The sequence below is a fragment of the Trachymyrmex septentrionalis genome, unplaced genomic scaffold (assembly GCF_001594115.1).
Source record: "Trachymyrmex septentrionalis isolate Tsep2-gDNA-1 unplaced genomic scaffold, Tsep1.0 scaffold148, whole genome shotgun sequence".
Taxonomy (NCBI): Eukaryota; Metazoa; Arthropoda; class Insecta; order Hymenoptera; family Formicidae; genus Trachymyrmex; species Trachymyrmex septentrionalis.
Genome location: NW_017304631.1, coordinates 8859 through 26528, shown reverse-complemented (window position 1 = coordinate 26528; position 17670 = coordinate 8859). Strand labels below are relative to the sequence as shown.

The 17670-nt window shown below is 30.9% G+C and overlaps 4 protein-coding genes across 7 annotated transcripts in view; 2 read left to right on the top strand and 2 right to left on the bottom strand.

Annotated features, from left to right (window-relative positions):
• LOC108745715 (diuretic hormone receptor-like) overlaps positions 1 to 2772 on the bottom strand; it is a 43041-nt gene extending 40269 nt beyond the window's left edge. For 3 of the 4 annotated variants that reach the window (XM_018482023.1, XM_018482026.1, XM_018482027.1), the window contains exon 1: positions 1363 to 1537. The gene's annotated coding sequence lies outside the window, so the exon portion shown is untranslated. Of the gene's footprint in view, positions 1 to 1362; positions 1538 to 2726 lie in introns of those variants that run through there. The other variant, XM_018482024.1, reaches the window with a different exon arrangement.
• Positions 2773 to 5111: 2339 nt separating this feature from the next.
• Positions 5112 to 8376, top strand: LOC108745733. Its single transcript, XM_018482055.1, has 4 exons — positions 5112 to 5638; positions 6136 to 6312; positions 6420 to 7479; positions 8240 to 8376. The coding sequence occupies exons 1-4, from the start codon at positions 5381 to 5383 to the stop codon at positions 8320 to 8322; spliced, it is 1578 nt and encodes a 525-aa protein (XP_018337557.1). The 5' UTR covers positions 5112 to 5380; the 3' UTR covers positions 8323 to 8376.
• Positions 8377 to 8838: 462 nt separating this feature from the next.
• On the bottom strand, positions 8839 to 12029 carry LOC108745739 (sorting nexin-12). The gene is made up of 4 exons (XM_018482064.1): positions 11522 to 12029; positions 10892 to 10987; positions 10388 to 10512; positions 8839 to 9187 (listed from the first exon to the last, which is right to left on the bottom strand). Exons 1-4 carry the CDS (start codon positions 11684 to 11686, stop codon positions 9082 to 9084), a joined length of 492 nt encoding a protein of 163 aa, XP_018337566.1. The 5' UTR covers positions 11687 to 12029; the 3' UTR covers positions 8839 to 9081.
• A 2662-nt stretch (positions 12030 to 14691) lies between these two features.
• Positions 14692 to 17670, top strand: part of LOC108745719 (ATP-binding cassette sub-family E member 1) — a 6136-nt gene continuing 3157 nt past the window's right edge. The window contains exons 1-6 of the mRNA XM_018482032.1: positions 14692 to 14999; positions 15583 to 15804; positions 16050 to 16265; positions 16455 to 16662; positions 16786 to 16972; positions 17046 to 17452. Coding sequence (XP_018337534.1) covers positions 15592 to 15804; positions 16050 to 16265; positions 16455 to 16662; positions 16786 to 16972; positions 17046 to 17452 — 1231 coding nt within the window. The 5' untranslated portion in view covers positions 14692 to 14999; positions 15583 to 15591. The remainder of the gene's footprint in view (positions 15000 to 15582; positions 15805 to 16049; positions 16266 to 16454; positions 16663 to 16785; positions 16973 to 17045; positions 17453 to 17670) is intronic.

The window sequence follows — 17670 nt, the reverse complement described above, 5'->3', positions numbered from 1 at the left end:
GTGTGTGTGTGTGTGTGTGTGTGTGTGTGTGTGTGTGTAATATATATATTATAAAGAATAAAAGAGAAAAGATAAATGAGGAAATCATAGATTCTTGAGAAGGCGCTGATAAAATTGCAGGTAATTAATCGATCTTTAATTTATATATTTCACTAAAATATATTCTTTCCTTTAATTGTGAAGAATTGAAGATAGTGAACACCTAAAAAGACTTGAAAAAGTTTTCTCCTTTCAACTCTCTAATGCGTTTTGCATAGCTAATCCCGTGAGAAATGACCGTCAATTTAACGTCGAAACGATGCCGAATAGACGTCAAATCGTGGTTGAAATTATTAAATCGACATCGAATCGACATTGATTTGATGAGTATTCATTTCTTGCTGAGAATAAGCAATCAATTATCATTTTTAATATTAATGGAAGAGTTTAAGTAAGTACAAGTTTTAATAATAATAAAAAATTTAACGATTTGTTAGAACCACACACACACACACACACACACACACACACACACACACACAACACAGAATAATGCGGTGAATACACAATAACTAAGAAATAATGCCTATACCGGTTGAAGCTGGATCTTGAGTGTTATAAATAATTTAATGTGAATTTATATATCACATTTGTAGTCTTTTGAATTGCGAAATCGATATAATGTATTTGCATATTGCAAATTGCATAATTTTTTTGAATAGCAGTTATGTGTGTCTTCTTTACAATTGATTCATTTCATTACTATATGTGCATGAAAGTATTATAATATGTATAATTATTAAAAAATGAATAGTTTACAAGATGTTTTATACTTTATTCTAGTATGTGATCAAATGACATCAAATATAAAATATCGCATAAATTATTTTAATTTTTTGATATCTTTACTTTAAGAGCTTCATATGTATAATAATTATACGATTAATCATTTTATGCAAAACAAATTATACCATTCTATTTTTAAAAATGACTATTACATCTCCATGTGACCATGAAGAATCGATTTTCTCGAAAATTGATTTTACTGTTATTTGTTTCTCTTTAGATCATACAACTACATACTTTTGAATGAAACATTCTTTTGTAAAAAGTTTAAAAAAAATTCTAACAAGAATATTAAAGTGACCCACACCCTGTGTATCTTTAATTAAATTAAAAAGAAAGAAGGATGTGCAGATAGCATATTAAAGTATTTACTGAACTTAGAAAAATACTTAATAAATATAGGTTGAAAAATTGGTCTTGTTAGATAAATTAGATTTTTCACTTTTTTTATTTGTGTCACAATCTCGATTGTTGATGACTTTCAAAAACCTTTTTAAATTAAGTCTGCATTGTTTTTAAAGTAAATTTTTTTCTTACCTTTCAAAAGTCTCTCGATGCGCTCTTTGTATTTGATTCACTGAATAGGCTAAACGCACATTTTATCGCTAGATTTATCCGCAATGATTTATGAAAGAAAAAATTCACACAGCATTCCACTAATTACGACATTATGGAAAATGGTTGAAAATTGATAGAAAAAGAAGTCACTCCATTTGCGACATGGCACATGCAACGTAGATTGTGAAGAACTGCAAATTTCAAACGGAAAATTGGCTTGGTCGATTGGTCAGCAATTGGTCGATTGGTGCGCGCTTTAACACTCAATCAACCAATCAGGTCTCCCTACGTCCGTATGTTATGCGCGTTACGTATACATATACGTATATGTGTCAAGTATCGCAAATAGATGTAATCTTTTCCATTCTATAGAATTTATTGTATTGTTTTTTAATTTCTTTTCCTTTAATATAATATTTGCCTTTTTTATAAATATCGATTAATCATTCATTTTCCATTCCACTCTTTTATTTTCTCTAATCACATTTTAAATTTTGGCTAAAGATTATTCTTTAAAAGTTATTTCTATTAAATAAGTACAATTGGAAAAGAAAAGTGTATAATATTTGTAACAGCTTCTTTCTTATGTGAAAAGTATCACATACGGAAATATATGAAAATACTATAGTATATACGTTATGTTTATATTATATTATAGTAGATTTCCTCTAGTATTTTCGTACTCAATATTTTTTAGAAATAAGACCTCAGGGAGACTGTGCATAGCAAGTTAAGCAAAATTCATAGAGAGAATAATTACCAATTAATTATCAAATTTCAGTTATTTTATATGTTTTGTGTATATAATACACACGTATGTAATATATTAATTAGATGAGATCATTGAAAATTGAATAATCATAAAATAATTAATTTTATTAAATAATATCAGAATATAAGTCGAAATAAAATATGAAATAAAACTTTTGTCAAGATTTCATTTTTTGATAAAACTCTCACAAACTTAATAACAATAATTTTCTTTCTATCTTTCTAATAATATAAGTAGAATAATTGAGCATAATGATGTGTGAGCGTATTATGAAAAGGCAAGAACACAATAAGTTGGATAACTGCATATCTGAAAGTGTATGTGTATAGTGTGTTTATTCATCAGTAAATAAAACGCGATCTGGACAAGAACTGAAATCGTTAGTGATTCTTATATGTATAATACAAAAAGTTTAAATAAGATTAGATTTTGACTTAATTTATGTAGTATGAGAATAAATCTCGCGTCTCTTTTTATACAAAGATGAAAATACAATTAAATGTAAGGATCAAAACTCATTACAAAATTTATTTTTCTAATAACACAGTATAATGTTATCGATATATCATACCGGTTTTCCTGCTAAGAAGTCACTAATTTAATACGCACGTTTTATCTTGTAACGCACAGCTCGTTATAGTACTATGTGCTGTTTACGAGCGACATATTTTATCACGGTCGCCGCGTCAGAGTTATCTCTGCAGTTAAATATTAACTATACTAATAAAGCACTTTTGTGCGTGTGTGTGTGTGTGTGTGTGTGTGTGTGTGTGCGCGCGCTTGCGCGCGCGTGTGTGTGTTTTATATATGTAAGGCTAATATATGTTTCTCTCTCTCATCGGAGAGCTCCTTTTATCAAGGCCAACTTATTGTAATAATCTTTCTATTTGTATAGATTCACTATAATTATATATTTATAAGCATAATTTTTCACAAAGATATAAGAAATATATATTTCTTAACGATAGGGACCTTTCTTATCGTACAAGCGCTCGCGCGATCGTGATATATGTGTATCTTTATCATTTTTAAGTTTAAAAAGCGAAGTCGAGTTACATCACTTTGCTTTATACCTCATTGCGCAAGTCTATTGCGCAAGTGATTTATACTTTTATGACATCGCAGTGTTCCAAAATTCAATGAGAAAAAATATTTTAATTTATAGCGTTTTCGACTGTAGTGGATTTGAACCAACCTGGATTATGACGTCACTTGTTCTACTACGGCTATGGTCCACTTGCTGTCACAAACGTTTCGAAGCATTTTTTGATTGGTCATTTAGTAAAATTCTTTCTTCCGATTGGTCAACTAATCAAAAATTTCGAAGCATTCGTAGCGTCAAGTGGATCGCATAATACAGATATCAGAAAAGTGACAAGTAAGGGAATGGTCTGATTGGTTGATTAAATTACGTGTTCAGCGCCATTTTTTTTACACTATGGTCATAATGTAAAAATACAAGGTGTAACGTTCCTGCGAATGCGCAGTAGGAATATGAATTTAGATCTAAACTTGGCTGTTCTAGCATGCTACTGCTATTAAACGCAGGAAAGTGCATTTGATAGTGGCACTCAAATTTGATTAATTGTTTTCAGTATGCTATCACTATTATGCAATTATGAATACCGGCCTAAGACATTACTTAAGGTGATCTCGAATTAAGAATCGACTATGAATATCGGCCATGCTGACCAGAATCACACATGCGTATATATATAATATATTCGTCAAAATTCTAGAAATACAATCTGCAAAACTCTAATTATCTGGCAGCTGTGAAGAACGATACAACACGGATCCTTATTAGTAAATTTCTTTAATCGCGAAAAAGTTATACACAAGTGAGTACTCGGCGTCCCGCCAGAAAAGGATGTTTTCAAGTCTTGCAGTTGACAATACTGAAACTTAATCGATGGATTAGCATAATCGGAGTTGGTGAAGGCCTTCGGCCCTTTGTCTTCTTCGCACAAATTCTCACAATTCCAGCAATTCCGTACCATTCCATATATTGCATGCGCATAAAAATCGGTGGAACAAACGTAAAACAGGTTAAATCAATCACGAGTGTTTCGCCAATTCCGCATTGCGCATACGTTCTGCACCATGGGATCGTGCCATAAGATCATAAAAAGCTATAAATTGATTGGCTACGAGGCAAGCGATAAGTCACGTGATTGTCTACTGATTGGTTGGTCATAATGATAATGCGTTAATTGCAATCTTTCGACGGGATGAAAACTTGCGTCTATGGGCGATACTCATAGTCAGATCTTATATTCAAGATCGTCTTAAGTACAGTCTTAAGAAGTCCAATCAGAGGGCCGTATTAGCGTCTTAAGATATTACTTAAGACAGCCTTGAAATAAGAACGAATGCAAGTATTCTAAATAGTATTTTGAAAGTATTTTGAAATGAGAATAGTCAAGTATTCCCCTCTCATTTGACGGTAAGAAGGGAATACTCGAAAATAATTAGTCAATTTTTACAGATTACAGATTACAGCTTACGGCATACGGTTACGGCCAATATAAACGCTTTCTAAAGAAAATCGTAAATCCTATTCTACATTAAACGCAAGTTGATCGCAAGTTTGTTACGACAGCCAATATGAAGTGTTGATTTCAAAATGCAAACTTCAAATTGGCTGTCGCAACAAACTTGCGATCGACTTGCGTCTAATGTAGAATGGGCTTAACATTTGATTTGCTACTGGCCTTACGTTTTTGTATGTACAATGGGCGTCATTCCGTTATTCGCATTGCACGTTTTGCAGCCCCGTGCGTGATGTAAGAAGATAAGGTGTATCATTCCCGAGGATGCGCAGTAGGAGAGTGAATTGGTTATTTCAATATGCCAACGCTATTATACGCGGAAAAGTGCATTGTAGCCAAAATTTGATTGGTTCTTTCCAGTATTGCTATCGCCATTATGCGCAATGATATACCTTTGATACGTTCACCGAGTCGCTATTAGCGCTATCTGTCATTCTATCTTCGTTGTTTATTAGACGTAAAACAAGAATAGAATGATACAAATAGCGCTCCCCAAATGCACCTTGTATTCTTACGTCATGGCCTCATGTGCCGCCACTCTTAATCTTTTTTACGACAGCACAACAAACATAGTTCCTTTCGATCAAACATTGATTTATTTCATTAGTTAGTTGTTTATACATATATAATGTAGAAGTCTATCGATATTAAGGATTACGTTATTGATAGATGTATGTATGTACATACAACAAACGTTTTACAATTTGTCATACGATGTGATTATTGCAAAACATTCACTGCAATGATGACTGATCATATCGATACTTCTTTGCTGTTTACATTGAAAAAAGAACAGAATGTCTGTAATGACAGCGATATTAATTCGGATAATATCGACGACTTCTCATTTATGCCGTTACCACTACTTTCCAACGATAATTCTGTCATCGTCAACGAGTCCAACAATGAGTTTTTACGTCTCACTACAATGGCACGTTTCTTTGCATATAATTGTGTGCGTGTGTGTGTGTGTGTGTGTGCGTGTGTGTATACCATTTATATATATATATAGATATATATGATGTGTACGCATACACATAATTATATATATGTATATATTTACATCATTTTACATTTCTTACCATTAGAGTTTAGCATGCTCAAAATTCTAACAAATTTTGATGTAATTGAGATTTAAGTGATTTAATTTGGTGTTATTTTAGACTTTGAATGCATATATATATATAGAAATAAACTTTTATAATCAAATTTTAATTTAACTTGAAAAGTTCTAAAGTTTTAAATTAAAAGATCTAAGTGATGATATTAATATTTATTGCAAAATAAGAAATAAGCTAATCAGAATCAAATGGTAATTAACTATTTAGAAATTAATTAAAAAGATTTTATTGAAAAATTTTATAAAATATTTTTTCAATATTGATTGTTATATTATAGACAATTGTTTTACAATATATATTTGTATAGGTCCGTGCTGTATATTTGTCCTATCTTCATAATTGCTTACTTAGTAATTATGCAACTTGTTACAAACAAAATGATATACCAAGCATTAAAGTGAAAAAGTGTGCAGACCAAATGGAATTACATGCTGTCCAATTGGCACTGGAAACTAACATATACAGACAAAATATGCTGAAAATGGTAATAAGTATTATTATTTAAAATAGTTAAAATAGTTTAAAAGAAAGGCAGTATTTAAGATTTTCTCGTTGATATTTTATATCATTGTAATTTGTTTGTCTTTGTAGATTGATGATGTAAAATCACATACAGTTAAAAAGAAAGCATATAAAAAATTGATAATATTTTTAGAAACATCAAAAAATAAATCTGACATCGCTGTACAAACAGATGACACGTGGATGGATTCGGAAAGAACAAATATACAAGATGTATCTATTACATTCAACTGTGAGAAATCACTGCAAACAGTATTACCCACTATGAATTCTAACAATCTCTTTGAAAGTGGGAGTATTATGGAAAATTTTAATGATGAAACTGTTCCCATAAATACAAATGAAACAGATACGCAAATGCAAAATATTGCAAAAGACTCTAATGACGCTAGTCATGGATTTAATCATCAGATGAATTCTCATATAATGGATAACATATCTGTCAGAAATGAAGATGAAAATTCACAAGATTCTTTATTACAACATATGCAAGATATGTTTTGCGAAAGTGATGATAGTAGTGATCTTACAAGATTAATTGAGAAACATTCTGGTGTCACTAAAGCAAATATCGATAAAGAAATTAATGAGATATGTTCAGAAGCAGATATTGCTATAGATACAAAGCTTTTTAATGTTCCAATAAGTAATAATATATCAAGGCCTAATACAGCAAAAGTAAATACAAGCGAAGGAAGAATCAGTTTCAGTCGTTATAAAGAAATGCAAAGTAAAAAAACTATTAAATTAAAAGGAATTAATATAAATGAAACTGTTGAAAGCAAACAAAAACAAAAGATAAATGCTATTTGGTTCGTGGAACGTGTACATCAAGTTTCAAAATTAAAAACCAAAATGACTGAATTATCACTGACAAATTATCGAAGGCATGGAAGAATAAAAGAAAAATTTCTTCGTTTGTTTGGGGAATTTGAGGAAGAAGAAATGATGCCAAATTCACCAGTATGTATAGAAGAGCATTTATCAGCTTGCAAAGAAAGAATAGCTCCTTGGATTGTGAAATACTTAATGCCATTCTACAAAAAAAGAAGAATTAAAGATCGTCATCTTTTTAAAGCTGTTGCAAAGTACATCACAGATATGCTCATTATAGAGAATACTTTTCCAGGTAAGCCATCGGATACAGTTTGTTTTTCGTTACTCGTTCAAAAAATTACGCAATTTTGAATAATAAAATAAGTTAATATTATAATATATTAAATAAAAATATTTGCATTAGATATATTTTAGATGACTATCTTGTTTTGTTATCAATTGAGTATTTCAATATAACACTAATGGAGAATTGTGTGTGCAATACTCAATTAAAAAAAGAGTTAATCGCTGAAAAAAGCCTAATTTCAATTTTTTCAATTTCAAACATTTCTAATTTATATTGTTTCTTTCCATATAATTAAATAGAAAATAAATATATTAGGAAAAAGTATAGCTACTACTCTATATCTCATAATGTTCAATTTGTGATTCACAATATAGCTAGGCCTATTTGAATATTTGAAATACTATTTTTTGAAAAACAATATTTATGAGATAATTGTATTTTATATTTCAGTGCAGCACATGAAAATATTTTGTATTTTGTGTTTCATGGGAGCGTATGAAAGTATTTTATTTATATTTCAAATACTAAGATTAACAACTAATCTTATTATTTGAATTACAAAAACATACACTCTTTCGATTCTAAATACAAGGTACATAAAACTCTCGTGTGCTCCGTTGAAATAAAACAAAATACACTTGTATTGCAAAAAATATTTCAAATACATATCCTCTCTCCCTGCTCTGAATATAGCAATAAAAGAAGTACATCAACAAATTATTTCATAATCGTAATATTCATATATTCTTCCGTTTATATATTTCAGAACAAGAGTGTGTAAGTAAGTATATAGAAGATTACTTCAAGAACAAGAGATCTATTAAGACTAAGCAGGATATATATCTATAAGAAATTGATAGTGTTATTCGTTAAAATATAATACAAATCAATGAAATATAGAAATTGCAACTTGCTATAGATAGTCTCTTGCATAACATTTTTGATCTTGTTTGTGTATCATCTGATAGAATCACATATTTATTACAATGTAAATACTCGTGAATAAAACACAAAATTTTGCGAAAAGTAGAAATTTGAAGTAGAAATTTAATTTTAGGGAAGGTGGATGGATGGATGTGTGTGTTTATAGTTACTTTTTAAAATTACCTCTTTTTCAATTACACTATCCTCTATTAAATTAAAAACTAATAGTTTATGTATCAAATTTTTAATTATGTTAAATAATACACTACCTACATAATTAACAAAATAAGGAATACATTTTATATAACTCTTATGAATAATAACATTTTTTTATTTTACTTATTTCTTTTGTTATAAACAGTATATGATAACAGCAGACAGAATCAACCTATAACATGTAAGAATGATTTTGCCAATTTATCATTTATTTATTTTCTTATAAAGATATTTTATTATATTTTTCGTGTAATATAATAATAGAGTAAACTAGAAATGTGAATATTTCCAAATAAGCATCCTGATTTGATAACGTAATATAGGTAGCTTACTTGGCTCTTGCAAGAATAAGAATATTTGTGACTTCCAAATAAAATGTAAATGTAATGAAAACGTGATCTCAAATGTGACGACTTGGTGGAAAAGGTATTTGTATATATATATATATATATTTTTTTTTATAGTGACTTATGTATTACGTATCTTTCCAGGTACATAATTCTTGTCTATCACCGGTTCTTGTAGAAACATGTGCAAACATCGTTCGTTCTGTGCCAAAGGATGTCCAGCTATTCTGAAATACAAATGATTATGCAATATGAACAATTGTACATATAAATTCATATGTTCAAGTAAAATATTATTACAGACAATCACACTGACATTTGTTGGAGATATGTTATTACATGTACAGTAATATTACGATCAGAATATATCAATGATTTCAATAGAATACACATGATTAAGAAATAATGCGCTTTAATAACTTTCGTTTCGTATTCATACTGAACATGATTTCTGCAAAAGAAACAAGTTGCCTATTTTTATGGTTAAATTAAGTTAAAATGGTAAATTCTATTATCTTTGAAAATTATTACTGAATTGAGAAAAATAATCAGAGATATCTCATCTTATTTTCTACCTATTAATATATATTATTCTACTAATATACTAATATAATATTTTTATCTACTAATAAAGGGTGTTCCAAAATTAACGCAAGATTTGAATTTGCCGCCATTTGTGCAGTAAAGTGTTGGCAACCCAAAAAAAAAAACAATTTAACAGCTGACAGTTTAGGGTTAGTGAAAATGGAGCGTGAAAATGGATTATTGAACATCAACAAATGGATGCTGATTTTTCGAGCAAAATCATCCTAAGCGATGAAGCACATTTTCACCTTGATGGCTTTGTTAATCGCCAAAATCGCCCCCTAGATCGTGTGATTTAACACCATTAGATTTCTTTTTATGGGGTTATTTGAAATCACAGGTCTATGTCAACAAGCCCACAACCACCCGTGCATTAAAGGAGGAGATTCAACGCTGCATCAACGAAATTCAGCCACATTTATGCAAAATGGTCATGGAAAATTTCGACAAACGAGTGCGTATGTGCATGCAAAGCCGTGGAGGCCATTTGCCCGATGTGTTATTCCACAAATAACCCTATCCTATGTACTTTATGATTCAATAAAAAAATAACAATCAAAAGACTAAAAACTGTGTTTTCTATTTAATTCAAATTTTGCGTTAATTTTGGGACACCCTTTATATTTATTTCTCTCAAAGATTAAAAATAAATATAAACATGCTTAAATAAACATCCTGCTATAGCTAAATCTTTAAAAAACCTGAATAAAATTTTTTAAATAATTATACAGAGAGTACTAGATTAAATAATCATTTCTATGTATAGAGATTAGATTGCATATCATTTCTGTGTATGAAACGTAACTGTACAATTTTTGCTGCACATAAAACAATATGCTCACTTGTTAACAAAAACTTCCAAGCCTTTTCTTCGATCTTCGATAAAATCTTCTTCAAATATTCCATCATCTCCACGAAAAGGCATTTGACGTTTCCATGCTTTCCCTGGTAAAGGTGGTACCACAATCTGTAATTTAAGAAAATATATGAAAAATGGTTTTCAATTATATTACATTACAATAAGATATCCAGGTGAAATACAAAAAAGTATTAAAAAAGAGACGATTGTGACTGTCTGAAAAGGAGAAAGATTCAAGTCGTGATGCAGTATTTAAAAATATGATATTTTTTTCATATCTCACAAACGTACGCTTCCTATCTTCATAATTAAATAATAAGTTTAAGAGATATTAATAAATGTAAGAAATATCAAAATAAATGTATACTTTCTGAAATATTTGACAAATTGATATTATTTTTTAAATCTCCCTATGATCTATTTATAATTAAAAGTAGATATAAAAAGATTCTATTTTTAAATACAATTACCTCTTTCAGTAACTAACCTTACTATCTCTTTCTAATTCATTTCTCAGCCATTCGAAATCACTGTATCTTCTTCTTACTGTTGAATCTTTTACTTTAAAAACTGGCAAGTTTGTCTGAAAAAGTCAATAACTTTGAAAACATTGAGTTTCTTAGTAAATATGTTCAGAAGTCTCCGTTTTGAAATATCTACAATGTATATGTATATATGTATAATGCAAATACGCGTATGCACATGTATTTTCATATAAATTATTCACTAAACAGCTATCTTCAATTTTTCAATGTTACAGTTTCATGCTTTTGTTGTTCCAAATATAAAGTTTGTCTGAATTTATGATATTAATGTCGGTATATAAAAATAAAAAAATATCAATACCAATTAGATTTTTGAGCAAATTTATAGATTCGTTTTGAAAGCTATAGAGCAATGAATGTGCGTCGGTCTTTATCAATATGATAGCGGGAACAACCCACGATATATGTCTAATGAATCAGTAGACATGACTGAATTATGATTATTCGATGCGTCTGTTTTATTGTTGCGGGCGTAAAAAAATATTGGAAAGATTAAATTTCGACATGACAGATGTGTGAAACGTTTAATAAATTTGCACAAATGTATATAAAGCAAAATAGATATTACTCACTCTCATACGAACTTCATAATCGGTATATCGTTTCTTGCCGACACCGTGTGTAATCGGATTAATAACATCGATCTCAAGAAAGTTTGCAGGCGCCGCATAAGCGTCGTCCAATGTTTGTTTTTTCACATTTAAGCGTCGTGTTGCGTCTACGGTTGTATCCGCCATTTCAATTACAAATTTCAATTAAATATGTGTTCGCTTTGATAAATTTTGTTTCTATTAAACGCTCGAAAACACTACCGATATGCAAAGAATGCTACGAAGCACCACCAGAAATGACAGCGCTTAGTAACTTGACACGATTCGTTTCTCTCTCTCTCTCTCTCTCTCTCTCTCTCTCTCTCTCTCTCTCTCATCCTCTACTACGTCATATATTACACGCGCCCTCGTGCCAATAATGCACACATACAAACACATACACACACACACACACATACGTTGTACCCTTAAATATAGAAAAATAAACAGCTAACAGCAACTTTAGAGTAGTAATTGATAGTAATCAAGACGTATTGCGCCATCCTGGACCAATTGGGAAATGTGAATTAAAACTAATGTATTGATAAAAAAAACACTTGGACTCTGGGGATCGATTCTATATCCTGAAACAAGGGAAAATTACAAAAGTGAGCGAATTAACTAAAATACTGATAATTTTATTGGTCAACACCTAGTAAATTTGCTTATAATTTTCACCTTGTTTAAAGATATAGAATCGATAGGCCTGGAATTCATAGGCCATTATTCATAGTTGATTCTTATTTCAAGACTGTCTTAAGTAATGTTTTAAGATGCAGCTCTCTGATTGATTCGTGACATCTTAAGACCGTACTTAAGACGGTCTTGAATATAAGATTTGATTATGAACGGTATTCATAGACCGTTCTTATTTCAAGCCTGTCTTAAGATGCTTAAACGATCCTCTGATTGGTTTGTGACTTCTTAAAATTATACTTAAAATATTCTTAAATATAAGATCTGACTATGAATACCGGCCTATGAATACCGGCCTATGAATACCGGCCTATGAATACCGGCCTATGAATACCGGCTAGAGAATCTCACAGGGATAGAGTGACAAATTGCATCACGTGAATGCTCACATCCAATCAAGACGGGGTTCACGTGACCAGTTTTCTCCAACTCTTCCAGCTGCCTATGGAGCTTTGATGCCCATGCCCAATTAGAGAAGACGGGTCACGTGATGCAATTTGCCACTCTCTCCTTGTGTGAGGCTCTCTAAAATCTTGTGTCCATGATGCTAGAAATCCGTTCGAGACCTCGGATAAAGAAAGAATTGACCAATTACAATGGTCATGTGATGAAATTGCTTTAAAATGTGATTTGTTAATTTTTTTTTCTGTCCGAGATTTCGGACCGATTTCTACCATCATGGGACATCGGACTTAATACCGGCCATAGGCCTAGTTTACATCGTGCACTTTGACACGATGGGTGCTTTTGATTTGATGACACAAGTCAACACTAGAATCCTAGATATTAGAGTGGGTATAAAGAGAGTGGCGTCAATGCATGTGAATAACGCTGATTGATTATGCCATTAGATGTTATGCGTCTATAGATACCTCCAGATGTAGGACACCAAATGGCGACTTCCGACTAATTGGTGTCACTCTTTTTATACCCACTCTACTAGATATAACAGAGAAGCGCCACCGAGCATATTTAAAGATTATAATTAAATCGTCCAAAGAAAAAATGGCGACCTGTGTTTACATCTTTAATTCCGCAAATGGAGTGCGATTCCTATAATAGTAATGTTTCTATTGATTATCTACAAAGAAATACTAATTCTCTTTGAAGATTACAATATATATATCAAGATTAAAAAATAATGATACTGAAATTAGAGGATTAAGCCTGGATTCTCATACAGACAACAGCGCTTTGGCACAGAGCGCTGATTAATGAAAAGCCGGTTGTGGAGGTAAAATTTATCTCCATCACTCGTTTTTCATTAATCAGCGTTCGATATCAAAGCGCTGTTGCTTGTATAAGAATCCGGGCTAAAGGTGCGATTACATGTATCATGGTACGCGGTACAGAAACTAACTAGGTAACTATAGAAACCGCGCAAGCCGTGCCGCTTGCTTCTTTTCTCCTCTATTTCATGTAGCGCGGTAAGCGGCACAGGCTAGTGACAAATAAGTTTTAATAATCGGTTTTTAAATAATTCAAAGTAATGTTTGCGATATAGTTTGTGATTTGTGATCAGAGTGAGCGTTCTTATTTTTAGAGATAATTAATTAAAATCTGAAGGTTTTTGATAAATTAGTTTTTCATATTCTCTATTTTGAAATTTCCATTATTTCCTTTTTTCGTTCTTTTTTCTTTTTTCTTTTTTTTTCACTTTTTTTGGCGTTTAAATTTTCGAGATAGGGGAGTTCATCATGATAGGATAATTTTTATTCACAGTTTATTATGTTAATTTGTGTTATCTCTGAGGAGGACTCAAAAGTGAGCCAAAACATGTAAACGCGTTTTAATGAATAAAGAAGTTTCACACTTCATAGATATATTATTTGCACGACGTCTTCTGCGCTTGACTTCTACTGCCTGTATCCTTTCCAGTTTTTTGATTTATGAGGAGTCTTGATTAGTTTGATTTGTAACACGAATTAAACTTTAATATAAATTTTTTAAATATATTAATTTATTTTTTTTTATTTATATTATACATTTTATTAACACTCTTATTTTTTCAACGAATTTACTTCATAACTGCATTTAAATCAAGTAATTTTATTAAAAAGCGCTTAGTAACGTGAATTTGTCAGGGTGCGATTACATGGAGCGCGCTACGCGGTATGCGATACAGTAACTAATAATAACTAACTAGGCAACTAGGAAACCGCGTACCATGTATCACCTATTTCTTTCGCTGATATTACATGGAACGCGGTTTGTGCGCGGTTTGCGACACGGACTAGTGACAAACTCACATTACTATATACACTACTGTACTTTTTAATTAAATTAATTAATTTAAATGCAATTATTTAGTATATTAACACAATGCATTATCCTCAAAAATTATGAAAGACTTGTGTGGTGATTGGTTCTGCTATTTTTAGGAGAAGGGGTCTAACTTCTGATCCAATAAAAAGAGGTGTATGAGATCCCAGATACTGTATTTTAGAGACATTAGTATAAATGTGTAGTATTGTGTCGACGATAATGGGCAATTGGAACGCAACTTGTGTCGCCGTGTGCACGGATGTGTCTAGGGATACTGCAATTGAAAAGCATTCAATATAGGATTCTACCCTTATTATAGGAACACTGCGATTACAGAAAAAAGGCCCTCATGTCCTTTCTCAGGTTTCTCTCTGCTCATGGACACGCTTATTCCCTATCGTTGGCTTCTTCCACCATGGCTGATGGCATAGCATAGGAATTTGGAGCAATTTGGAGTAACTTCCTTTGAATTCTTCCACGTTTTGGAATTATTTAATCGGTATGCATTAATATATCGCATTACACTACACGCATGTTTCTGTTCCATCTTTTTATAGGAGATAAATTATTTTAAAATATTATAATAATGTTGATATAATTTATTTCGGAAGTATTTTGAAATATACTTTGGCAATTACGAATTAAATGATTATAGGTTATAAGTGGAATTAACAGCTTTTACGTTCGTGACAATTAAGGACAGTTAATGTGACAATTTAATTCATTTTTGCTTCTTCGTATTTTTCTTACTTGTTTAGTCTTTATTCAGTTTTTTCTTTTGCTTTTTCAAGTTTACTTAAATGACGTTTAGGAGCAACATTTTTTTGCCAAATTTGTTCATTTCACAAAAAAACATGTTTGGTATATTTTTTTATCCATTTTTGTAATCGTGTATGCTAAACTAACAATCTTATTTTTAAATTTATTTTATATTTTTTGTTTACGTCTGTTATTTTATGCCATATTTTTTATGATTTTTTTTATATGGTTTATGGTTTTGTCCTATGTAATATATTTGATATATTTCATGTTTCAATTTATTTATGATAGTCAAACAATTTTTTTTAATTTTCCTAAATTAGCATATCATTATGCCGCCAAAAAAATCGATGGAGGAGACGGATCGTTTGACCCGTATAGCGATTGTGAATTCTGACAAATGTAAACCTAAACGGTGTAGACAAGAATGTAAGAGATCTTGTCCTGTAGTACGAATGGGAAAACTTTGTATAGAAGTTAATCCAAACAGTAAAATAGCAGCCATCTCTGAAGAACTATGTATTGGTTGTGGTATCTGTGTCAAGGTAATTTCATTATATAATAAAATTATATAATGATTTTATATAATGATATAAAAGACTTGATAATTTTTAATAATTAATGATGAATAATACCTTCTATTAAGCTTTGAGATATTTAAAATGATGATGAATCAAATTAAATGAGAAGTATTCAAGACTACTTACGTATAATTATTATTTCAAAATATTAATACGATTATAATAAATAATTTTTAGTATTGATGATAATGGAAGATCGTTTCTTATAGAAATGTCCGTTTGAAGCGATATCCATTATTAATCTTCCTAGTAATTTAGAGAAGGAAACAACGCATCGTTATTCTAAGAACTCATTTAAGCTACACAGACTTCCTATTCCACGCCCCGGTGAAGTTTTAGGGCTCGTAGGAACTAATGGAATTGGTAAATCGACTGCCCTTAAAATTTTAGCTGGGAAGCAAAAACCAAATTTGGGAAGATATACTGTATGTGATTGCTATATCTCGTAATACATATAACACATATATATATATATATATGTATATACTCTCTCTCTCTCTCTCTCTATATATATATATATATATATATATATATATATATATGTGTGTATGTATGTAATTTCTTATTAAAATGGACATAAAAGCAACAGCATGAAAGCTTTTTTATTCTAATAGGATCCACCAGATTGGACAGAGATTTTGAGCCATTTTAGAGGCAGCGAGTTGCAAAACTATTTTACAAAAATTTTAGAAGATGATTTGAAAGCTCTTATTAAACCTCAATATGTTGATCAAATTCCTAAAGCTGTGAAAGGTACCGTGCAGCAGCTTTTAGATAAAAAAGATGAATGCAAGAATCAGATGGAAATTTGCGAAATGCTCGGTAAATACGAATCTTTATCCTTTTTTTCTCTTCATTGTTTTCATAAGATTGATTTAGGACACTGATAAACAAATTTTGATAATCTCTGTTCTATATACCTTCATTGATATATATTTTTCTCAGATTTGCTACATATACGTGATCGAGGTATTGAAGCACTTTCTGGTGGTGAGCTTCAACGGTTTGCTTGTGCAATGGTATGCATCCAGAATGGAGATATTTTCATGTTTGACGAGCCTTCTTCTTATCTAGATGTCAAGCAGCGTCTCAATGCTGCCGTGACTATTAGATCTCTTATTCATCCAGATAAGTAAGTATCTGTAAAAAGATGATTAATTTTTATTAAATTGTTAATATATTTATTATTTGTTTTAATATATCAGGTTCATAATAGTTGTGGAGCATGATTTATCAGTTTTGGACTATTTATCTGACTTTATTTGTTGCCTATATGGGGTTCCTGGGGCATATGGCGTTGTTACTATGCCTTTTTCCGTAAGAGAAGGGATAAACATTTTCCTCGATGGGTTTGTTCCTACGGAAAATTTACGATTTCGTGAAGAATCTCTTGTATTTAAAGTGGCAGAAAGTGCAACTGAAGAAGAAGTGAAACGCATGAATCACTACGAGTATCCTGCTATGACGAAAACAATGGGAACGTTCAACTTGAATGTCGAGAAAGGTCAATTCACCGATTCCGAAATACTCGTTTTACTAGGAGAAAATGGGACTGGTAAAACAACGTTTATTAGAATGCTGGCTGGTAACTTACCTCCGGATGATGGGTCAGGTATGCTTATATGTGTGGAAATAAGTAGATGTAGTATCTGCATCACATTAGCAGTAGGGACTACTTAAAAAGTAGTGTAAATTCTATATGACATTTTCGATTAAATAAATGGGATAAAATAAATCTTTATTTACGTGATGCTTTGTGACAATGTCTTTTCTTTTTTTTTTATTTAAATTATTTCTTAAATGTTATTTATATTATTATTATTATTATTA